The sequence below is a fragment of the Musca autumnalis genome, unplaced genomic scaffold (assembly GCF_047663935.1).
Source record: "Musca autumnalis isolate F117 unplaced genomic scaffold, ASM4766393v1 scaffold_5, whole genome shotgun sequence".
NCBI classification, from domain to species: Eukaryota; Metazoa; Arthropoda; class Insecta; order Diptera; family Muscidae; genus Musca; species Musca autumnalis.
The window spans coordinates 29,051,930-29,077,469 of record NW_027412088.1 but is presented as its reverse complement, the minus strand read 5'-3'; the positions used below and the strand labels follow the sequence as shown (position 1 = coordinate 29,077,469).

Genomic DNA, 25,540 nt, shown 5'->3' with positions numbered 1-25,540 from the left:
TCTTCCAAGTCTGTGGGACATAGAATTAATTTCTGATATCGTTGACTTTTTCCATGTGGTTTTCGGTCTACCCCTTTTTCGGCTTTCTTGAGGGTTGTAGACTAATATACGGTTGCATACTTCTTCTGGTGTTTTTCGCAGTGTGTGTGGCCAATCCAGCCAAATTTTCTTCTACGGATTTCGATATTTATGTCAACCATATTTGCTTTCCTCCACAGATGTTCGTTAGATATTCTGTTTGGCCAAAAAATACGTAAAATTCTACGTAGGCACCTGTTAACGAACGCACGCAGTTTCCTCTGTATGTTCTGTGTCACAAACCATGTTTCGCAGCCATATAATAACACAGAGAGAACACAAGCCTTAAAAATTTTAATTTTCGTTCGGTGCTATAACTATTCGCATTCCACACATTCCGCAATTGTGTAAATGATCCGAGGGCTTTGCCAATACGGGTTTCAGGTTTTTTAGTTCTGCCCAAATGCATTCTCGATGTATGGAATCAAAAGCCTTCTCATAATCGACAAAAAGAATGTATAAAGGGGAACGCATTTCAATTGATTGTTCGATAATGATCCGTAGGGTGTTGATTTGATCGACGCATGAACGACGAACGTGGAATGGCCCCCGTAAAAAGCCCTTCGAGAACAACCTGCTTCAGCAATGTTAAAATTTCAATTTTCAATTTTTTTTTTTTTAAATTTGTGTGGGAAGTGCTCTAAGGAGTGGATCAATATTGTCCACATTCAAACCTAATCTATATCTGTAAGTAATAACGGGTGTTTTTTAAGCTAGATAGAACTTTAAATTGTAAAAAGTAACACAAAAAATTTAATTTTGATGAAACTTTTTTTTTATTTGTTTCAGTATACTCTGACAAATCATCATGAATAGACTGACGCTTGAACAACGCTACGAAATTATCCAAATTTACTTTGAAAATCAGTCGTCGATTCGCGCAACTTATAGACGCAAAATTGTGTTCAGCGATGAGGCGCATTTTTGGCTTAACGGGTTTGTTAATAAGCAAAATTGCCGCATATGGAGTGAGACCAATCCACAAGAGACCCTACAGACTCCATTACATCCAGAAAAATGCACCGTATGGTGCGGTTTTCACGCTGGTGGCATCATCGCACCTTTTTTTTTCAAAAATGAGGCCGGAGCTCGCGTTATTGTCAATGGAGATCGTTACCGCACCATGATCAATGATTTTTTGTTTGAAAATATGGATGACATTGATCCGGAGGAGATGTGGTTTCAACAGGATGGCGCTACGTGCCATACGGCGAACGCAACCATCGACTTATTGAAATCAAAATTTGGCGATAAGTTGATTTCGAGAAGTGGACCTGTCAATTGGCCTCCAAGGTCGTGGGATTTGACACCTCTCGATTATTTCCTGAGGGGCTACGTGAAGTCACTGGTTTATGCTGATAAACCAGCAACAATTGATGCCTTGGAGGCCAGCATTGTTCGTGTTATTCGTGACATACGGCCAGCAGTGCTCGAAAAAGTGGCCAAAAATTGGACGTCCAGAATGCACTTCGTCAAGAACAGCCGCGGTGCCCATATGCCCGAAATCATTTTCAAATGTTAATGTCACGTATTGATCTTTCGAATAAAAAAAAATTTTGATTGGAATTTAATTTTTTGTGTTAATTTTTACAATTTCAATTTCTATCGGGCTTAAAAAAACACCCTTTCGATGTACATAGTTTGGACCATATCAGTTGATCTGTTCGAGAGTTATCGTAGGCAGCATTTTAGCGAAAAATATTGAACTTTTGTGTGGGAGTTACTCAAAGGAGTTGACCGATATGACACATCTTCGAAATCGATTCAATTTTGAACAAAATATTACGAGATGCAAAGTTTGGACCAAACACCTCGAGAGATTTATGGCGCCAGACAGACAGACAGACAGAAAATTGGAATTATTTTTGAGAAGGCACCGAACGGGTATCGTTCTCAATAACTCGTTGACTTCTTTAATCGGGCCATGGTCCCAGATAAGATTGTTGGCACAACTTAAGGATTTGTCAGAGTTGTTATTTTTCCCTCTGCCTGAATTTAGCCCATAAACCCATAGTAAAATTCATGTCTATTTCTGAGGTAGAAATAATACAGTGCGTCACCTTTCAGTGTTGTTGTGATGTCGTTCCAATTCCATTTCGTTTGCTGGGTATTAAGTACAACTTATTTTATTATTATATTTAAACACAATTTTTATTATCGATTACCCTTTTTGGTCAATCGTCTTCGAATTACGCCGGGCAATTTGTTGACATATTTTGAAGAGATGTTTTTTCAATGATTCGCTTTCGATTTTGTTCAGTTGCAATTATTTGATTTTTTACCGTCGCATATTTAATGGACTTAAAGCGCTGCCTGTTAAGATGAGTTTAAATAATTAACAAATTGTTGTTATTTTGAATCATTAGATTTGTAGTTAGTTTGTTTGCTTTCTTTCAATTCGACATGCAAAGTGGTTAACTAAACGCATCGAACAATTATTGCCGACTGTTCGTACAGACAGTTAGTAGCATTGCGGACATTGGCGGAAGTACTACATTACGAATATATTGAACATAGCACAACAATGTTAGGTGTGAAAAATATCGTACTTTGTATTATTTTGATGGGCTCTACAAATACGATAGTCAATGGATATACTGAGGGTAAGAGATGAGGTTTCTTTGATTCATATTCCCATATTTATTGGAATTTTTCTTTTTGTAGACTTTTCTTATAAACAAATGCCAGCTTTATATGATACCGCGGATTACAATAGTTGCCTACAACAAATATCGGCTTCATATTGTATGACTTATGTGGAAATTCAGGAGGATAACAATTCGGAATTATGGCATAATATTTGGAATTTTACAAATTCTTATCGTTATCATTATCGTCACGATCAGCTGTATCGCGGAATTTGTACAACGCAATGCAAGAATGTGTCTCCTCCGGTGGATCAGAACAAAAGTGCCAATTATTTATGGAATGAAAATGTTCGAATGGCCCAAAAGCTTCATAAAATTTCTAGAGACCAACAAACCCTAGCGAAGAATGAAGACAAACTACATCAATGCATTGCTGAAGAGTTTCGGGGAAAATATAATCTAAGTGTAAAGACTTTTGTGACATACTGTGATAATCCACAAGAGCCAATTGCGAAAGGTAAGACTGTGAAATTTGTAACAAATCAATAAGGAGTCGTTTTTTTTTTTTGAGCTGAAGAAAATCTTTATAGGCTAGCTGATTTTAGAATGTGAAGTGGATCTTCTTCTATACATGGAACACTTTTATAGATACAAGATCCCATAAAGGGAGTTTCTATATAAAGAAAAGTACCTAAAAGCGTATTTTATAAACATATGTAGTCCTCCGAAAGTGGTCTTCTATACATAGAAGATCTTCGAAAGGTAAAAGACCTTCGAAAGGTTGTCTTCTGTAGTTAGAAGATCACCTAAAGTGGTCCTCAATAGATAAAAGTACTCCGAAAGGGGGTTTCAAAAAAAGCCTCCTTAAAAGGGTCATCTATAGATAAAGAGCCTCATAAAAGGGGTCTTCTATAGATAAAAGGCCTTCTAAAAGGGGTATTTTATAGTTAGAAGTCCTCCTAAAGTGGTCTCCTACTAACAAAAACTCAAAGGACTTCTATAGATAGAAGACCTCCTAAAGGGGTCTTCTATAGATAGAAGAACTCAGATTGTTTATCTACTAAAGGTGTATTCAATAGATGAAGACTTTCCAAATGGGTCTTCTATACATGGTAGACCTCTTAAAGTGGCTTTCTATAAAACCTCCTAAAGGGATCACCTATACATAGAAGACATCCGAAAGGTTGTCTTCTGTGGATAAAAGATCTGCTAAAGGGATCTTCTACAAATAGAAGTGCTCTGTAGATAGAAGGCCTCCTAAAGGAGTCTTCTATAGATAGAAGAATGGGTCTTCTATAGATACACTGTTGTCTTCTGTTTATAGAAGACCTCCTAAAGGGATCTTCATAATAGAAGGCTGTCATTGGATACTTCCTAAAGGGGTCCCCTTAAAACAGAAGACCTCCTAAAAGGGATCTTCTATAGATAAAAGTCCTCCAAGAGGGGTCTTCTATAGATCGAAGACCTACTTAAGTGGTTTTCTATAAACAGAAGACCTGCTAAAGGGGTCATCTATACATAGAAGACATCCGAAAGGTTGACTTCTGTAGATAAAAGACATTCTAAAGGGATCTTCTATAAATATAAGTCCTTCGAAAGGGGCTTTCTATAGACAGAAGGCCTCCTAAAGGGACTTTCTATACATAGAAGACCTCCAATTGATTACCTCCTAAAGGTATCTTCAGTAGACAAAGGCTTTCCAAATTTGTCTTCTATACATGGAAGACCTCCAAAGGGGTCTTCTATAGATACACTGTTGTCTTCTGTTTATAGAAGACCTCCTAAAGGGATCTTCATAATGGAAGACTGTCATTGGATACTTCCTAAAGGGGTCCCTTAAAAACAGAAGACCTCCTAAAAGGGGTTTTCTATAGATAAAAGTCCTCCAAGAGGGGTCTTCTATAGATAGAAGACCTCCATAAGTGGTTCTTTATAAACAGAGGACCTGTTAAAGGGGTCATCTGTACATAGAAGACATCCGAAAGGTTGTCTTATGTGATAAAAGACCTCCTAAATGGATCTTCTATAAATACAAGTCCTCCGAAAGGGGATTTCTATAGACAGAACACATCCTAAGAGTCTTCTATAGATAGAAGACCTCTGATTGTTTAGCTCCTAAAGGTGTCTTCAATAGATGAAGACTAAATGGGTCTTCTATACATGGTAGACCTCCAAAGGGGTCATCTACAGATACACTGTTGTCTTCAGTTTATAGAATACCTCCTAAAGGGATCTTCATAATAGATGACTGTCATTGGGTACTTCCTAAAGGGGTCCCCTAAAAACAGAAGACCTCCTAAAAGGGGTCTTCTATAGATAAAAGTCCTCCAAGAGTGGTCTTCTATAGATAGAAGACCTTCATAAGTGGTTATCTATAAACAGAAGACCTGCTAAAGGGGTCATCTACACATAGAAGACATCCGAAAGGTTGTCTTCTGTGGATAAAAGACGTCCTTAAGGGATCTTCTATAAATACAAGTTCTCCGAAAGGGGCTTTCTATAGATAGAAGGCCTCCTAAAGGGACCTTCTATAGATAGAAGACCTCCTACAAACAGATGACCTCCTAAAAGGAGTCTTCTATTAACAGAAGACAAACTAAAAGGGATCTTCTATAGATAAAAGGCCTCCTAAAGTGATTTTCTATGAACAGAAGACCTTCTAAAGGGACCATCTATACACAGAAGACCTCCAAAAGGTGGATAAAAGATCTCCTAAAGTTATCTTCAATAAATAGAAGTCCTCCGAAAGGGGGCTTTCTATAGAGGGAAGGCCACCTAAAGGGGTATTCTATAAGTAGAAAATATACTAAAGAGGAATTTTTCAGATAGAACACTTCCTAGAGAGGTCTTCTGTAGATAGAAGACTTCCTAGAGAACTTTTCTATAGATAGAAGACCCCCTATTAGGACTTCTATAGATAGAAGACCTTCAAGAGTGGTATTTTATAGGTAGAAGGCCTCCAAAAGAGGTCTTCTAAAGACTTAAGACCTCCGAAAGCGGTTTTCTATAAATAGAAAGTCTCCTAAATGGATCTTCTATTAATATAAGTCCTCCGAAAGTAGCTTTCTATAGATAGAAGGCCCTCTAAAGGGGTCTTCTAAAGGTAGAAGATATCCTAAAGGGGAATTCTACAGATAGACGACTTTCTACAGATGTCTTCTGTAGATAGAAGACTTCCTAGAAAAGTTTTCTGTGGATGGAAGACCTTCTAAAGGTGTCGTCTATAGATAGAAGACCTCCAAAAGGAGTATTTTATAGATAAAAGGCCTCCAGGGGTCTTCTAAAGATTTAAGACTTCCGAAGAGGGTTTTCTATAAATTAAATGCCTCCTAAAGGGGACTTCTATAAATATAAGTCCACCGAAAGTTGCTTTCAATAGATTGAAGGCATCCTAAAGGGGTCTTCTATAGGTAGAAGACATCCTAACGGGGTATTTTGCAGATAAAAGACTTTCTAGAGAGGACTTCTGTAGATATAAGACTTCCTAGAAAAAACCCCCTAAAATGGTATTTTATAGATAGAAAACCTCCAAAATTAGTATTTTTTCGTAGAAGGCCTCGAAATGGGTTCTTCTAAAGATTTGAGACCTCCGAAAGCGGTTTTCTATGAACAAAAGACCTCCTAAAGGGGTCTTCTCTAGATAGAAGACCTCCGAAAAGGTTATTCAGTAGATTTATTACCTCCTAAAGGTATCAACATTAGATGAAGACTTTTCAAAGGGGTCTTCTAAAAATTGAATACCTCCTAAAGGGGTATTCTATACATGGAAGACCTCATAAGTATAGAAGGTTGTCTTCTGTGGATGAAAGTCCTCCTAAAGGGATCTTCATAATAGAAGAAGTCTTCTATAGCTAAAAGCTATCCTAAAAGGGTCTTCTGTATATGTAAGACCTCCCAACGTGGTATTCTATAGAGAGGGTAACCTAAACGAAAATTCTAAAGATAGAAGATTTTCTAACGACATCTTCTGCAGATAGAAGACTCCCTAAAGGGTCATATGTCAATAGAATACATCATTAAGGGATCTCCATTAGATAGAAGATCTCCTAAAGGGATCCCGTACAGATTTAAAAACTCCGATTAGGAGTTTCTTTAGATAGACAACATCCCAAAGGGGTCTTCTAAAGATTGAAGACTTCGTAAAGGGGCTTTCTATAAGTAGGAGGTATCCTACAAGAGTATTCTATGAATAGAAGTGTACTTCTGGAAGGCTCTTCTATAGATTAAATACCTCCTACTGTAATACATACATCATTAAGGGATCTCCATTAGGTAGAAGATCTCCTAAAGGGATTCCGTATAGATTAAAAGAAACTCCGATTGGGGTATTCTTTAGATAGACAACTTTCCAAAGCGTTCTTCTAAAGATTGAAGACTTCATAAAGGGGCGTTCTATAAATAGAAGGTATCCTACAAGAGTCTATAGACTAAATACCTCCTAAGGGTGTACTCTAAAGGAATTTTCAATAGACAGAATAACTCTCAAACTTCTGTAAATAGAAGACCTCCTCAAGATTTCTTTTTTAAATAGAAAACGTTCTTTATACGGCGTTTATATTATAGTTTTTTGCAGGGTTAACCTTCTTTATGAGGATTTATTTGAAGTATACACAATGGAAATGACATTTGAAACCCAGACCCACTGGGTTAACCCGGTTATATGTAAACGGCCTATTAGAAGAACTTCTTAAATGGTCTTCTATAGATTAAATATTTCTTAAAGGGACTTCACAGGCAGCCTTTTAAATATAGAAGTCCTCCCCAAATGTTATTTTATAGATAAAGAAGACCCCTATAAATAGATGACTTCGTAAAGAGGTCTTCTATAGATAGTAGTCCACTAAAAGGTGTCAGCTATAGATATATAGGCATGGGTACATAAGCAACTTCGTCACCTGGTTCTTTTGCCTTGCTTCTTTTTTGACACAATACAAATAAAAGAATAAAGAAGGCTGAATCAATTTCGAACTAGTTTGCTCTTTTCTTCTTTATTCTTTTATTACGTCAGAAATGAAGCAAGGCAGGAAAGCCAGGCGACGAGGCTACTTATAGTATGTTTACATATAACCGGATTTAACAAACCCACTGGGTTTCAAATGTCAATTACATTGCTTATATTTCAAATAAATCCTTATAAAGAAGGTTAACCCTGCAAAGCACTATAATATAAACATGGCTTTACCTTGCTTGCTTCTGATAAAATAATAAAGAAGGCCGAGCCAATTTTCAAACTAGGTTCCCCTTTTCTTTTTATTAGTCCCAATTTACATTAGGCGAGTTTACTTGCGGCAATTGTCAGTTTGAAGGAGAGAGAGGTGAGGCATATGGTAACCCTTTGCCTCTCAGCCCCCTCTCTCACCTACAAACTGACAATTGCCGCAAGTAAACTCGCCTAATATAAATTGGAACTTATTTTATCAGAAGCAAGCAAGGCAAGCAGGCGAGGCAGCTTATGTACCCTGCTCCAGGATTCCTGTTCTATGAAAATTTGAAATGAAAAATATTTCCGTTATAACACTTTTCATTTGACATTTATTTCCTTTATAAACAGAATTGAACCCCTGGCCTTTAAGACCCACAAAAACAGTCTTCTATATATAGAGAAGAGATCCTAAAGGGGAGATAGACCACAGTATAGAAGACCAAAATTAGTCTTCTTAAGAAAAAGTATTTCCTAAAGAGGTCTTCTAATATTAAAATACGCCCCAAAAAATCTTCTAAAGATAAAGGATCGCTTAAAGAGTTTCCTGTAGATAGGAGACCTCATAAAGGGGTATTCAATAGAAAGTGGATGTTCTTAAATGGTATTCCGTACATAGAAGGCCTTTTAAAAATGTATTTCCTATATTTATATAAAACTTGTTTAAGGAGTCTCGTATAAATAGAAGACCTCCTAAAGGAATTTATACATTGAAGACCTCATAAATTGGAATTCGTTAGATTTAAGACCTCCTTTAAGAGCTTTCTATAGATAGAAGATATTCTAAAGGACACTTTTATAGATAGAAGACTCCCTAAAGGGTCTCCTGTACAGAGAACCTTCCGAAAACCTTCTATGGATAGAAGACCTCATTAAGAAAGTTTCAACAGACAGAAGAACTCTTAAAGTGGTCTTCTATAGAAAGAGGCCCACTAAAACGGTCTTATATAGATCGAAGACTTCGTAAGGTGATCTTCCATAGATAGAAAGTCCTTCAAAAATGGTCTTCTATAGATGAAACACCACATAAAAGGATCTTCTGTTTATAGAAGAACTTAAAAGGTTGTATCTATAGAGAGATAACGTTCTAAAACGTAGGTTTATAAGCAAAGGAGATCTACAGATAAATATCACATATCTGCAGGAAAACATGGGATACAAACGAATATATAATTTAACTTTTATTATATCCTCATCGAAATAATTGTTGTGACCTCATGAATGATCTTCCACACAAAATTACAAAAATTGTATCAAAAGTAAAGTTATTTGTTTCTAATCTTCCATAGGTTCTTCGTATTATATTTCAATATTCGTTTTGATGTGCATTGTCATCCTGAATTTATTTTCAACAATTTTTGATGCCTACTTGAAATCAACTCAAAATGAACCCAAGCGATCTCCCTGTTTTTACGACAAACAACATGGAAATTCAGGTAATTATACTAATAACTGTTGGTATTCGTATGTTACGATTTTAAATTTTAATATTTTTATTTAATTTTTTTTATTGTTTATTATAATTTTATTTTTTTTTAATTTACATTCTTGATTTCATTTTACAGCCCACAAATACCTCTGTTCATTTTCCATTTATCGCAACTATCGTCGCCTGATTGCACCCAATGCGAGTGCCATGGGTAAAGATCTACAATTTGTGGATGGTTTTCGTACCCTACTCTCAATTGTCATTGTTATTGAACATTTAATTTATACACAATTTATGCCAGTAGAAAATCCTGACTATTTCGAGCAACAGTATTCGAGTACGCTTATGCTTACTCTCACTCATATGCTTGTAAGCATTGAGCTATTCTTTATGCTAAGTGGTCTTATGTTGTATTTGAAATTTACCAAAGGTGAATATGTTACACCACAAAGTAGTCTCAGGCAGTGCTTTAGGGTTTATGTGCGTCTCTTGATCTCAAGATATTTAAGGTAGGTTAACCTCTATTCATAAAGAAAAAATTATAAAAAAAATTGTCCAGTTGGGATTCGAATGACTCCGAGTCCGCCCTGTGCGAAACTTAATATTTTTGATCGTATTCTTTGCAGATATATTCCATCTTTATTGTTGCTGATTTTGTTCTCATCAAATATTTTGTTATATCTTCAGACTGCTCCTTTCTGGAGGCACATTATGGAACCAAATGTTATTCTATGTCGCAGTGAGTGGTGGTCAAATCTCTTCATGACAGCTAATTTAGGTATAAATAATTGTGTAAGTATTTCGAATCATAAATTCCATATTGCAAGGGATATCCGAATATCAACGAGTAAAATCACATTCCTATCGACATATTTATATACCATTATTGTGTTCATGTCTCTTTAATGCAATTAACAAATATGGGAGACCTCGTAAAGTGGTATTCTTTAGATAAAAGGGCTCCTAAAGGGTATTATTAATACAAAACGACCTCCTAAAAGGTACTTTCTAGATACAAGACCTTATAAAGGGGTGATCTGTATACAGAAAATCCCCTAAAGGGATTTTATATTGATGGAAGGCTTCTTATAGCCCGTTTAGACTATACCCTTATACGTTGATTAAGGCCATTATCTCGATTTAAGTGCTTAATCCACCCTGATTTACCATACAAAATTAAATCAACTCAAAACTTGGATTTGTTTTAAATCAAACTTTAAATCGAAATATTTTGATATACAACACTGCTTTTTGCTCCTAAAAATGCAACTATTCCAGCCTGTACCAATATTGGCAACTATGTTCATGTCTCGTTTATTTACTAGGGTTATGACTTTTTGACCTTTTTTTCTCAAAAATGATTTCCTGTAGCGAGAGTGAATGAACTTTTGCCTATTAAAAATTTGCTCAAAATTTTTTTCCTGTTACACGAATAAGTGGCATTTTGCCTCTTAATGACTAAAATAATGTTTATTCCATTTAAATATTGAAAAATGACTAAAATAATTTTTATTCTATTTAAATATTGAAAAAGGTCCCGCACAAAACACTTTCAATTTATGTGATACATGGAATAAAGCTATATATGATATAAAATGATATATATGTAATAATATGACGATAAAATTGATGAGAAACAAAAGCTTATGTCATTCTGGATATGTCGTGGGCTTTAACGATTGTTTTGAGTTATTTATGTGCTTAAAGTGACTCCAAATTTTTTTCCAAAAAGCTCATCTATAAAAACTTTAAAAACTTTTTCTGCGTGAGCTTTTTTCTATCGAATCACCTTGTAATTAAGATTTTATCTAATCTTATGCAAAAGCTCATCAAAATAGGACACAGGGATGTGAGGTTTTAAAAAAGTCATAACCCTATTGTTTACATTTTTCTAATAACTGTAAACAGTGTTTGTGTTTACAAACACACAAAAACAAACAGAATCTGAAAAATAGAAAAAATATTAAATAAAAATAAAAAATAAATTTAATATAAATTGTAAACAACATATTTAATATCAATTTGTCAGATAATTTTTTGCAGTATTCCATTCCTATTTTAATTTTCAAGCAATTCTTTTTGCGCAATTCGCGTATGTGTACGTAAACAAAGATCAGCTGACTGACATCTTATATCATTGGTCTGTTCCTTTACTTTTGAAAATAGTAAAACCGGCAAAAGTAGTAAAAGTTGTAACTTGCTCCTATATGAATTGTACGGTGTCTAAAGTAAAGGAACGCTTTTCGAGTAAAAATTGGTAAAACTTTAATATTCCTGCACGTAAAGGAACAGAGCTCATTTTAGACTAGTCTAAACAACTAGGATTTGAAAGTTGGATTTAGAAATCGAGTCGATTTAAAATGACTAGTCTAAACAGGCTATTAACGGGGTCTTCGATACATACTAAACCTTCCAATGGCGACTGCTATACATAGATGACATTCAAAAAAGGGATTCTATATGAGAAGATATACATAGAAGTCCTCCCAAAAGGATCTTCTACACATAGAAGGCATCCTCAAGGGCTCATACTCATTTTCCAAAAACATTTGATAATAGTTCCAAATTTTGGTTATAGATGGCTAACCAATTTACTGGAAAGACAGCAGAATAGATAGCATCAATAGGTCTGTACGATAACTTCGCAAGTAAAAAGTAGTTCCAAAATTAGTGGAGAGAAGTTACTCCACTAATTTTACTTTCTCGAAACTACAAATTTACAGAATGTTATCGAACAACAATTAGCAAAAACTTGCAAGAAGTCAGCTGATTTGACAAACAGGAAGTTTGGCAAATAAGATTTAATTTAACAATCGAGGGTTGTTTACGAAAATTATTTGATTACACTGCTCAACAAAATTGAAGAAGTTGAATGTTTCAACCGATGTTGTTGTTGTTTCTAAATGAAATCGGCGAGCTATTTTCAAATCTGGTCACGGTTTTTCTCCATCAGCTCTTGTTCTTCAGATATAGCTCAAAATCGATTTTTACGAGTTTTACCCAGAATTTCGTTATTTTCGGATACAAACAAATATTTTTTGCGGGTTTTTCGACACTAATATATTAAGAAGATGTTATACGCTCGATACAAAACGTTTTTTGAAATAATTATGGCGAATATATATCAAAAAATAAAGAAAACAACGATGCATCTTGTAAAAATTGCATATTTTGGGTATTTTAAGCTGTAATTACGTCATCGAGGGAAGTCATAGGAGCTTCATATTGCATTCCGGATATGCTCAGGGTGTCTACTATATAGTCCTGTATTCAAATATATAATATAAAGTTCATAGCGCCCACGATTCGCCCATAACCTAAAAATCGTCAAGAGCTGATGGAAAAAAACCGTGACCAGATTTAAAAATAGCTCGCCGATTTCATTTAGAAACAACAACTTCGGTTGAAACAAAAGTCGTGTTGACCAGTGTTATCCATTGCTACAAAAATAATTCTCTTTCCATATCATAAATTAACGGCTGGCCGTCCATTTAGTGTTCCTCCTACTACATGGATGCGCCGCTTTTTGCTGGGATTTGATACCTTAGAAATAAAACAATCATCACAAACTACAAAATAAGTTATTTTACAAAATAAGTCGTTTTCCATAATTTATTTAGTTATCTCTTCTCTTTTTTATCTTGCAATTATTTTAATAACCAAATGTTTGTTCATGTTTTTGCCAAGAATTGCAAAGTTCGCCACAAAACATTCGAATTTAAATCAGCTCATCAAACTTGCAAATTCTTACAAGGAAAATTTTGCTTGCAAAAACTTGTAAGTTTTCAGTAACAAAAGTCTCCAAAACTCTCCAATATTCTCTCCAAATTCGCTCTCTTTTACTTTACAAGTTTGTCATCGAACAGCATTTTGTAAAAGTTTTTACAAATTTGTACAAACTTTTGGGTTATCGTACAGACCTAATGTTAATGCAATTTTAACAACAACAGCAATGTTAATCGTTTTTGTTTCCCATTTATCTCCATAAAAACATAAACGTCGTGATTTGTGGTTAATTTTAACTTTTATTTGATAAAAAATCAAAAATGAATGCTTTCAAATGTGAGTTTAAATTTGTTTCTTGTCAATATTCCAATCAAGGCGAATTTCATTCTTACACCATGATTCCAATCAAGGCCTACAGAAGGTCGTAAAAGAAGTTGTAAAAGTCGTAAACGATTTTTATATAAATTTTGTGTACGGGAACGCAAAATGTTTAAAAGTGGTAAAAATTGTACAAACTTTGTAGTTCTGGAACAGAGCTACAGTCTATACAGTTGGACACAGCCCAATCTAGTTAGCCCTGACTATTTAGATTGCTGCATGGTGGAATAAGAAGGTGTTACATTAAATCATACCAAACGTCAAATGTATTATTGTGAATTGCTTGTTAATATTTTGTAGGTATTTTTATTTACAATTATGAATTTTGACAACTAGTGTGATAACCAGCTGTTTTTGCCGCTGTACCTGTATTACTGTGCCATGGTTTGCTGTCAAATACATTATTGTGACATAAAATCCAAAGGAAATCAAATCACAATAATGAACAATCTATTATGTATAGCTCTGTTACTTTACGTGCCTGAGGTTACCATTTCTTACCATTTTTAACCTGCAAAGTGTTCCTTTACTTTAAAAAGCATACAATTTATATGAGACCAGTTCACCACTTTTACCATTTTTTGCCACTGTTACCATTTTTAAAAGTAAAGGAACAGACCATATGTTGTCAAAAGTTGTTAACAGAACTCTGAATGACCGACTTTCTGTAGGCCTTGGAATAACAAGTTTTGTTCCCGAACTTTTTAATAGCAAAACTCGTAACAGAGAGAAAGGGAGAAAAATTGTTGTCACACAAAAGTTTTTTCAAAAAGTTCGGGAACGCAAAAATGAAAAAAAAACGTCAAAAAAGCTGGAACAAATGTCTAAGTCGGGGTACCAGCCAATCAGACGCCGGCATCCATGTTACTATTTTTTACACGCTCAAATTTGTCGAGTAAAAAGATTTTAAAGAGAGCGTAATTCAGCGTCATTTTTGTTTAAGGAGAAGTGAACATTTTACAACTTTTTTGTGTACGGAATGGGTTTTCGGGTAAAATGTGTAAAAGTCGTAAAAATTTTAAAAACTTGTTAGTTCTTGAACAAAGCTACAGTTTTCGTACATTCTCTACTTAACAGAATGTTGTTATGATAGCTTTGTTCCTTTACTTTTTTAATAGAAAAATTAGCAAAAGAAAAAACTCAAAATTGCTCTTACGTAGCAAGCTTTGCGCAAAAATAAAGGAACGGAAAACAGTTGATCTAGCAGCAATGTCAAAAAAAAAATTACTGCTTTAAAAAACAACAAATATACAAAAGAAATTTCACTGTTTTTTTTATTTTTTATTTCACTGGTTTAAAGTTTTTATTTTCCTTTAACAGTGGGCGTTGTTTTCCTTTTTTTGCCTTAATTGTCAAATAAATGTCAAATGAGCAGTTTGACAGATTTTCCACTTTTTACACCACAAAATTTGTCGAGTAGAAAGTAGTAAACAATAAATAAAAAGAAAGCCATTTTGACATAATCTCTCTTAAATTTTGCTTCAAGTTTTTATACATTTTGGGGTTAAGGAACGGTTTTCGAGTTAAAAATCGTAAAACTTTAAGAAACTTTAACGTAAAGGAACAAAGCTGATATCGTAACAACAGAGGTTTACTCCATATATCGAAACTTCTGCACAATTGACTTTTGCCACCTTGTTTATTTACATCTTTGAGAATACCTCTTATAGAGATCTATAGGCAGACGAAATCTTAATGGGGTCCTCAATAGATAGAAAATCTTCTAAAGGATTTTCATATGAAAGGGTATTCTATAGATAGCTAATCTTCTCGCGGGGTCTTTTGTTCATAGAAGACCTTCTCAAGCGGTCTTCTTTAGGTAGAATATCTTCAATACATTGACGATCTCCTAAAGGGGCATTCTATACATGGAAGACTTTCTTCTATAGATACAAGATCTTCCAAAGGATGTATTTTGCAGATCGAATATCTCTATGTTCTTATATGCATAGAAAACCTCCTCAAGGAGCCTTCTTTGGGTAAAATACCTCCATAACGAGATCTTTCATACATAGACGACCCCTAAGGAGGTTCTTTGGAAAGAAGACCTCCTTAATGGATCTTCTATACAATAAATACTTCCTAAAGTGACATTTTGTAGATAAAAGACCTCCTAAATGGATATTCTATTGCTGGAAGACTTTCTAAAAGGGTCTTAGGCCATGTTTATGTTTTGCAGGGTTAACCCTCTTAATGAGGATTTATTTGACGTATACGAAAAGGAATTGGTATTTGAAACCCAGTGGGTTTGTTAAATCCGTTTATACATAAACGAACTATTATAGAATCCTAATAGGTTATTCTATAGTTAGCAGATCACGTACAGGGGGTGTTCCATACAAAGAATATCTCTTAATTGGGTCTTCCATGCATAGAAAGCTTCTTCATTAGGTAGAATACTTTCCTAAAGAGGTCTTCTATACATAGACGACCTCCTAAATTGATCATCTATACATGGAAACTTCCTAAAAGGACATTCTATACATAGAAGACCTCATATGGGGGTCTTTTTATTTTAAATAGCTATTCTTTAGATAGAATACCTCCCAAATGTGTCTTCTTCAGATAGAAGGCCTTCTAAACAGGTATTCTGTGCATCGAAGACCCCATAAAGTGGGTTTCTATACATAGAATACATACATCCTAAGTGGTATTCTTTAGATAGGAGACCTCCTAAATGTGTTTTAAGTAGCTGAAAGAAGTGGCATTCAATAGATAGAATGTCTTCTAAATGGATCTTTTATGCATAGAACACCACCTAAAGGATCTTCTACACATAGAAGACCACCTAAAATTGTATATTGATAGAAGATATTTTAATGGGGCCCTCAAAAGAAAGAAGATTTTCTAGAGGTGTCTTCGATAGATAGAAGACCTCCTAAATGGTTCCTTCTTAAACCGAAGATCTCCTATAGGTGTCTTCCTCAGGCAGAAGAACTCCCAAAGATATAATCTTTAGACAGAAAACCTCTTAAAGTGATCTCCTAAAGAGAGAAGACCTCCTAAAGGGAATCTCTTTTCTACATATAGAAGATCTCCTAAAGTGATATTTTATACATAAAAGATCTCCAAAAGTGATCTTCTATAAATAGAAGACGTCCTAAATGTGTCTTTCAAAACTATAGAACCTTCTAGATTCCCTTTAAGTTTATATAGAGACTCCCTTTAGGTCGTCTATAAAGTCTTCTTGTAAGTCCTCTAAAAAGACTCCCTCTAAATCGTCTAGAAGGACTTCCTTAGGGGTAGTTTACACTATATGTAAATGTCATATGAAATGAAATTTTCCATCATTATATAGTCGCTAATATGTGCAATATTGGGGATTTTCCTTACGCCATTTACTTTGTGCATCTACACCAGCAAAATTGTAATAAAATTACGTCTCCACATTGCCTGTGTGGGTAGATATGGAATGTTTTTATTTCGTGACATATGAAATTGATAGATAGTGTAAACTACCCTATAAGCTCGTTCTCAAAGCCTACCCTTAGGCCATAAATCCGTATATAATTACTCTCTTAATTACTATAATTACTCTCTTATTAGGACTACATAAACCCAAAACAATCCCTTTCTTAATGGAATCCACGTCCTTTTGTTAAATGTATTTTATTCTGGTTTACTTCTAGTGTTGGGTCCATACTTGGTATATAGCCGCTGATTTCCAGCTATATGCAATATTTCTTGCCTTGCTCATCCTATGCGCCAAGTAGATATAAAATGTAATCCTTTCATAATTATAAATAATATCATATTGGTCTTTTAGATATCCCCAACATAAAAATTCCATATATGCCGTTATTGGATCTGTTGGAGCGCTTCTACCAAGTATAATCAGTTATATTCTGAAATTGCAATCTATAGGAACCTGTAACATTGAGTAAGTACTGTAACTACGATATACTCTATGGGAAAGCTACGAGAGTTTTTGAATGTTTCTGTTGAATAAACCAATTCGTCGGTCACATTCATTCTTGAGCTCGAGTCGTCATAAAATTGGGGAAGAGTTTTTTGTTTCAATACAAAGAACACGTGGCGTTGGACGAAACTAGTCTTCTCTGCCTTTCCCTAAAGTAAATCAATTTTAACTACACCAACTTTAAAACGTGTGTTTTTTTAAATTTTTTTTGTCAAAATAACATAGTAGATCCAAGTAACTGGTTTCAAATCGGAGCTCCACATTTCATTCGTCTTCTTCGACTAGGAGTGACAGATCAAATTTCTGAAAATTGTTCTTGCTACAACTTTCTAATGCAAAACATTCAATTAATTCGATTTAATTAATTTCTTTTTTGCAGAAATTATCGTCATATTTATTTGAAAGATGTTAAAACCGGAGAATATGTTTATCTGAGTCCCTATTGCAATTTGAGTGGTTTCTTCATTGGCCTAATCTGTGGTGAAATCTATATGAAATATTTACGAAATGATCGTTGTAAACAGATAGTTGGAAATCGTATTAAATTTCTCATTCCCTTGGGATGGTTGATTATTTTGGCCATTTGGTATTTGGGTTCAAAACTCTTGTTTGTGGAAGCATCGATATGGACTGCCTTGTATGCAATACCTCATAGACCCATATCGTTGGCAATTGTGGCCTCAATTGTTATTATATACAAAATGTGTCATGGTGGCGGTAAGTAAAAAATAGAACGAAAGTTGGTACAATGAACATCATTGCTAATTTTTTATTCAACAAAACTCTTTAAGATTCTTTGTGAAACCGTATATGTATACCTAAAGTACAGTACACATTGTCAGTTTTGAATGTCGATATTTCGCAATTATCGATAACTGTCCAACCGTCCAGCAACCACAAAACATTTTGTGGTTGCATGATGAATGACAAAAATCAACGGCCACATTTGCAAGCACCAACAAAGCTGTCATTCAAAACTGGCAATGTGTACTCAGCTTAATAATGTGTCGATGGTGTATTTTGTTTTAAAACAATTAAACATTTTCCTTTTAGGATTTCTCACCTGGCCTATATTTCGCCCTTTAGCAAGAATATCATATCAGGTCTATCTGTGGCATTTTCCCATACTATTTTCAATACTTGGTAGCTCACATAAACCTATAAGGGTTTCCCAAATCTTTCTGGTAAGTCAAAATATTATTAATTCATGATATGTTTCTATATGTCTTTTATCCCTTTCGGCCCAACGTTGCTTATAAGCAACTTCGATTTTAACGTCGTTTTATTTAAAACTAACGGAATTTTTTCCTCAAAGAACACATTGCTTTGGCTAATTGTAGTCCTAAGAATGCAAAAATTATAAAAAATTGCCAGTTGTATCCCGATCAACAGAACTACGATGCATTATTCAGTGTGAAGTCTGGAAAATCACGGCATGTCAAAAATCGATGTGTACAGTCCAAATTATTTAAATCGTTTCTAAATCAAAATGTATGAGCTTTATGTTGAACTTTAGTTTTGATTCTTCAAAAGTAAGGTCAGAGGTATACTTCTATACGATTATAACATTTATATGTACATAATTGCACAAAATAATGAGCAAATAAGTTTTAGATAAAATGTACTATATCTTCCGAAATAGGCGGGGTAACGCCCACCAATTTATAGCTCTGTTCCTTTACGTGCAAGAATCCTCAAGTTTTACCGCTTTTTACTCGAAAAGCGTTCCTTTACTTCTGACACCATGCAATTCATATGGGAACAGTTTACAACTTTTACTACTTTTGCCGGTTTTACCATTTTCAAAAGTAAAGGAACACACCATATGTTATGTCTTAGTTATGACTTATACTTTAATTCTATGTTTTTAAAGTAACTACTAATGCGAGGAAAAAAGTTCGGGGCCGAAAGGGTTATAAAATAAAATGGTAAGTTAAGTTAGGATATGTTTCTACTAAATTATCTTGCCTTTTTTAATAATATATATAAATAATTTATTATTTCCATCTTCGTTTTCTTATCCAAATTTCTTTATAGATCAAATTGCTTTTAAAGACTTACCTCTTAGGGGCCATAGCATCATTTTTCATAGCCATTATGTTGGAATATCCAATAGCTGAATTTTTGAGCGTATTCGAACTGAAAAGTAAGTGAGAATATTTCTTATTAAAGAAAACTAATTGTGTCTTCTTTTCAGAAAAGTCAAAACTGGATAAAAGGTCATGATAAGCACATCTTCAATAAGGTATTAAATACCACAAAATACTGCTGCAAAGTAATTGAATTTTTGATATTAAATATTGTTAAATTAAAAGCGGCTAAGGATTTTTTAATAATTTATGAAATTTTGACTTGTATTTTAGTTAAATTAGACATAAATACAAATACCACTTCCCTTTTCCCGGGGGAATACTTTCGAACATTCAACGAAAAAAAATGTATTGTCACCTCATAAGAGAAGATATCACTAATCATTGACTGCTAATTTCATCCCCTCTGAACGCCGCACTTTTATCAATCATGGGAAAACTAATTGGCCTAGTGTCAGAGACTTCACTAATCACCGTTTCAGAGATCTATCCAACCCTTTTGATGTTTGAGTAGCAGAAAGGACGGCCATATACACTGTGGCCGAATACCCGCGATAACGCGAGGAATATGCAAATATCCGCCACTAAATCTACGGCCACTCTGATCACCACATGGGCTCAGTGTTCACCGAGTTATGCTTGTTTTACATTTACGAAATCCACTCGATTTCAACTGTCAAATCCATAGGTTAAAAGTCAAATGAAATCCAGATGAGATTTCATTTGACGTTTGAGCTATGGAATTGACAGTTGAAATCGAGTGGATTTCGTAAATGTGAACATAGCATTAAATGTCCAGCCTTATCATGAACAGCAATTCCCCGTGAATTTTTCCCCTTTCCCCCTTCGGCTTATCATGAAAAAGGTCGGAAGGGGAAAAAATCCGCCAATTGTGAAAAATAGCTATCACAATCGAAAGGGAAAGGGAAAAATGTTTGTGAAAAAATTCGCAAATAAATTGATGGGGAATTGGGCAAAAATATTAATAAAAACATCATATTTTGCAATATTTAAACAAAAATGACTTTAAGCACGTTTATTAAATACAATGCTAAAATTTTAATGCATTTAATTATTGATAAAATGGGTATTTTTCTATGAAACTCAATTTTTATTTCCACATGAATAGGCTCGAATGCAAAGTAAACAAAAAATGCGCACACACACTCATTTATTACATGAAAGCACCACCACAGATTTAATGTGTAGAGTTGCCAAATTTGTTGTTATCGCTGAATTTTTTTATGGGAAAGCAAAAAATATGTATGTCCCACGAACATCCACAAACAGCCCACAGAAAACTACAGCATGGCAACACTAAAATTTATCTAAGGTTTTATCTTTTTTGTTTATCTCTTTTTCGCCTTTTTTCCATCTCCCCCATGGACCGCGATAAGGCGAAAAAGTGAAAGGGAAAATTGTTTCACTTGCGAAACTTTTCACTAGTGAAAATCCATGATAAGGCTGGTCATGTTTTAAAAGATTCGACAGCATGTTCCCGTCGTCCGCGCAACTCACAGCTATCTGCGACAAGATTATAGGTCTGTAAGATAACTCAAAAGTTTGTACAAATTTATACAAAATGCTGTTCGATAACAAACTTGATCAGTAAAAGAGAAATGAGAAGTACATGCAAGTAGTTGCAAGAACTTGCAAATACTTTTTACTTGCGAAGTTATCGAACAGGCCTTATATATAGGACAAGGAACAAGTCTCTAGCCGGCAGCACTTAAGGTGTAGAAACCCTGTTGACCACATATAACGCGATATGTCATTCTGCGGCAAGTTATGCGGCGCCAATGTAGTCTCCGAATATGTATATGTAAGTGCAACGATATGAACAAATATTCAAACCTGTCAGAACGCGGCCCTGAGAACTGCAACAGGTTTCGGCCCCATTTCTTCAGTGGACCATTTACATGAGGAGACAAAGTTTCTTCCATTACAGCAACACAATGGTATGCTGTACTTGCAATAGGCCTGTTCGATAACTTTGCAAGTAAAAAGTATTTGCAAGTTCTTGCAACTACTTGCAAGTTCTGTCAGTTCTCTTTTACTGAACAAGTTTGTTATCGAACAGCATTTTGTAAAAGTTTGTACAAACTTTTGGGTTATCGTACAAACCTATTGTTACGGTGAGAGCCATACTAATCAAAATATGGTGGATAGGACCCCAATCCCACTCAGGCATGTGAGAAGCAATCTTCATGTTCTAACGTTACAAGAGAGAACCCCTAGATCAACAATCCTTTCCAGCGGTGTAAATGTCAGTCACACGAATGCAGTCGCAGATGCCATAAACAACTATCGTGTGAATTCGGTCTTCGGAATAAAATCCCCCATCTATCGCTGCTCAACTACGCTTGTTTTCAGAGAGTAAGAGAGATTTTATTCTTTGATACGAAAATAGAGAAAAAAGTAAAAAGACAGCATTTAGTAAACTTTAGCAAGATAATAAGTCTGTCTGGTTACTTTCCCAGCAAGAATTGTCCAGCAAGAACTTTCTCAGAGAGTAAGGGGTTTTTATTCTCTTTTGCTAGAAAATTGTAAAAACCCAGTGGGAAAATGTAATCGATGGGAATCGAAAGGGTAATACAGAGCCACTATGTTTTATTGATTACCGAATACATTATTCGTAACACGGTGCATGTCCTAGGAAAATAATATATTCCTTTATAGTATCCATAGAAAGCATCGTGTAATCAATGGGTATATTCTTTTATAGTTCTTTAGTAATATATAATGGAATTCATATACTGGAATGCATCGTATTATGTATGTATTCTCTTTTTATAAGAAATTTATTCCCCCGTATGCCTTAAGTAATTTATTGGATTAAAATAGAAAACCATTAATTTTAATTAATTTTTGATTTATATTTAGAAATACAAGGATTTTATGTAGTTAAAAAAGTATTCATAGAATACAAAAAAAGAATATTCATTCATTAAAAACCGAAATTATAATAGTTCAATACATTTTTTTACAAAATTACGTCTTTATTGTTACACGACACAAACAAAACTGGCAAATTTATGCTGCGACTTAAAGGCGTCGGCAGATAACGGGATTACAAAAAAAAAATACAAAAAGAAACATTGCATTCCCTTATCGTATCCACTGGGAATGTAAGAGGTAATTAAAATGAATTTTTTGTCAAGTGGAATTACTCGTTCGATTCTTTACGGTATATTATATAACGTATCTTCTATAATATATTTAATAATTTAACTTTTTGTCCAATTATATTCTTTTCTCGATTCTTACGGATACGTTTTGGAACGTATTGCTTATAATCAAACCCGTTCGTGGGTATTGATTTGGTTACGAAGTTTTTCGGCAAATCACACACACGCGACCCGAACGCAAAGTAAGAGAGCAAATGTTTTGATTTTTTTACTTCAGTCTTGTACTGAATTTCATGCAAGCAGGTTGATGCCGCTTTATTTGTTTATTTTTGGGTACACAGAAAAGATTTTGCAGTTGTACAGCAAATATGTGGAGGGAAGAATTTGAAAATGATTTTTGTTTTGTATTAATATTTTTAATGACGCAGAATGTCTCGTCTGCAATGCAACAATAAAAAATGTATGTATGCTTAGGAAGTCTTAAAAAATCATCATATTTATTGAGTCTTTTTTTTAACAATTAACAAATTATAGATTTATAATAAAACGAAAGCTTAAAACTATTTTGTATTGTTTTAATTACATTATTTTTTATATTCAGTAGCGACCTTGTGTGATAAATTAGTGAGTAATTATAATTAGGCATATTTTAATAATTTAATTCGGGCTTGCTCCCGACCCTTTCATAATTAAAAAATCATTTTTATATACAATTTGTTTTTTCTCTCAAAAAATTTAACATATGAAGAAAAATACTTTTCAAATTATGAAGTTATTTATATTATTTTTAATTTAAGTCATACAAAGCGAACGCGCTAACAATATATTTTTCATTTCACACTCAATATGAAAATCATCACCCTGTTCTGTCAGTGTAATTTTACCCACACATAAACAATTTAAGCGCTCGCTCTTCTTGGTCGGCTATGCTTATAATGCGTTAATTAATATATTTTCAATGTAATATGTTCCCAATTTTCCCACTGGGAAGTAAACAGACACCTTCCCAGCAAAAACCAGCAAGCAATCAGCTGACTTGTCAAAACAGAACAATTTGTCCGCCAACAAAGGAAGCAAACACGTTGTATTTTATTAAAAATAAAAAAGAAAATGAAACAAAAAAGTATTTTTCCACTTTACAAATTTGTTCTCCATATAACAATACAATTAGACTATGTTATTTCCACAATAAAATTGTTTTTAATGTTCACAAACATAAATCAACAAAAAACTAAAAACGGCTGATTGATTGTTTTCAGGAAGAAGAAGAGCTTGCAAGTGCTTGCTAGAAGAAATTTGTCCAGCAAGAATTTGCAAGCTCTCAGTGAAAGAACTGTCAAAATGTCTCTCTCGAATCGCTCTCTTTTGCTGGTTTTTTGTGTTAACAGACGACTTCCAGCAACAATTGGTACAAATTGTTACAAATTTTAGGGTAACCAGACACAGCTAATGCTAAGTTTACATTTACGAAATCCACTCGATTTCAACTGTCAATTCCATACCTCAAACGTCAAATAAAATCTCATCTGGATTTCATTTGACGTTTAACCTATGGATTTGACAGTTGAAATCGAGTGGATTTCGTAAATGTAAACCAAGCATTACAGTTGATAACCGAAACAAAAACATTGGCGCCAACGCATGAAAGAAAAACTAACTCCAAAGCAATGAAAAAGTTGTTCAATTTTAAGCAGCTGACTATTAGAAGATGATTAAAAAACAGCTGATCGAACTTGCTAAATGTTGCTGGAAAAAAATCGTTCAGTTACTTCAAAGCCAGACGCTGAAACTTTCATACGAACTTTCCCATTATTTTGGCGTTTATAGATCGAGTTTCCCAATACAGTAATTTCATAAAATCACTTTAATATGGAACTCGATCTATAAACGCCAGAATAGTGGGAAAGTTTAGTACGAAAGTTTCAGCATGTAGCTTTAGTATAACTTTTAGCAATTTCTCAGCAAACAACTGTCAAAATTGTTCTCTCACTTCACTCTCTTTTACTGAACTCTTGTGTAAAAAGACAGCATTTAGTAACATTTCGTAATAATTATTACAAATTATCACGTAAAGAGACTAGACTTGTATAGTTCATGAACGAACTAGTTCAATTGAACGATTCATTGAAGAGAGCGTATGAACTAGATCAGTCGATATAGCTCATTATAGTTCAATATAGATCTACAAAGAACGATCAACGAACGAACGATTCACAATCTAGTTCAGCATGTCATTCACATAAAGTGACGCCGTCCTCTGTGCTAAGTGACGCCTTCGTAATGTAATAAGTTTGGTTTATGTTTTGGATCAATGTGAAGTGTCATCCCCCATTGTAATAAAAATAAATTTTAAGAGCATTTTAAACACACCGTATCCCAATATATGGAATCCATTACCTATTCAATGTGCCTTGTTTTGGATGGAAAAAAGAAAAAAATAAAAAGAAACATACATACGGGCGAAACCTATAGCTCTGCGTGTTGCGTGTGCGTTGTATGTATTTTGTACATGTATTTTGTTGTTGTATTTTTGAACGCACACGCAACACGCAGAGCTATAGGTTTCGCCCTAAAGTGATAATTTCTACAAATACACAACGTAAGAATTTTTTTGCCATCCACTTAAATGAAATTGTAATTACATTTTTTTTGAAGGATGTTTTTTTTTTAAACTTAATCTTTCTTTATGAATGGAATAAAAATATGTAAATGTAATATTTTTGTAGTTTAATTATATTATTCTAATGTTTGTTCCTATTTGATGTATGTATGTATGTGTTTTCATCAAGAGAACGATTAAGAGCTTGTGAACGATTCTGATCCGAATGATTGAACTGGATAGTAAACTATGAACTAGATTACTGAACTAGTTCAGTTAAAAGAGCTGAGCTATTGAACTAGATCTTTCAAATGAACTAGATTGTACAACTCTAAAAGAGACACGCCTAATAGTCTTATGTCAGACTTTGAAAATTTTCATTAACATGAAAATGAGTTTATAGGT

The 25,540-nt window shown here is 34.2% G+C and overlaps 1 protein-coding gene across 2 annotated transcripts; it reads left to right on the top strand.

Moving 5' to 3' along the window:
• The first annotated feature begins 2,513 nt into the window (after window positions 1-2,513).
• LOC141405309 (nose resistant to fluoxetine protein 6-like) lies at window positions 2,514-19,663 on the top strand. 2 transcript variants are annotated; one of them, XM_073989510.1, is made up of 11 exons: window positions 2,514-2,681; window positions 2,743-3,183; window positions 9,156-9,302; window positions 9,432-9,804; window positions 9,922-10,087; window positions 17,029-17,108; window positions 17,166-17,279; window positions 17,698-18,035; window positions 18,372-18,502; window positions 19,356-19,464; window positions 19,521-19,663. In XM_073989510.1, the coding sequence occupies exons 1-11, from the start codon at window positions 2,603-2,605 to the stop codon at window positions 19,532-19,534; spliced, it is 1,992 nt and encodes a 663-aa protein (XP_073845611.1). In that variant the 5' UTR covers window positions 2,514-2,602; the 3' UTR covers window positions 19,535-19,663. The 2 variants fall into 2 exon arrangements, with proteins under 2 accessions (XP_073845611.1, XP_073845610.1); XM_073989509.1 differs by having other exon boundaries at window positions 19,516-19,663.
• Window positions 19,664-25,540: the final 5,877 nt, after the last annotated feature.

Bases quoted from the DNA above. Each gene is read 5' to 3' on its own strand.
- LOC141405309 (XM_073989509.1), top strand. From the start codon at position 2,603: ATGTTAGGTGTGAAAAATATCGTACTTTGTATTATTTTGATGGGCTCT. The intron at 17,109-17,165 runs GTAGATATAAAA...TTGGTCTTTTAG, and splicing joins TTGCTCATCCTATGCGCCAA to ATATCCCCAACATAAAAATT. The intron at 18,036-18,371 runs GTAAGTAAAAAA...TTTTCCTTTTAG, and splicing joins CAAAATGTGTCATGGTGGCG to GATTTCTCACCTGGCCTATA.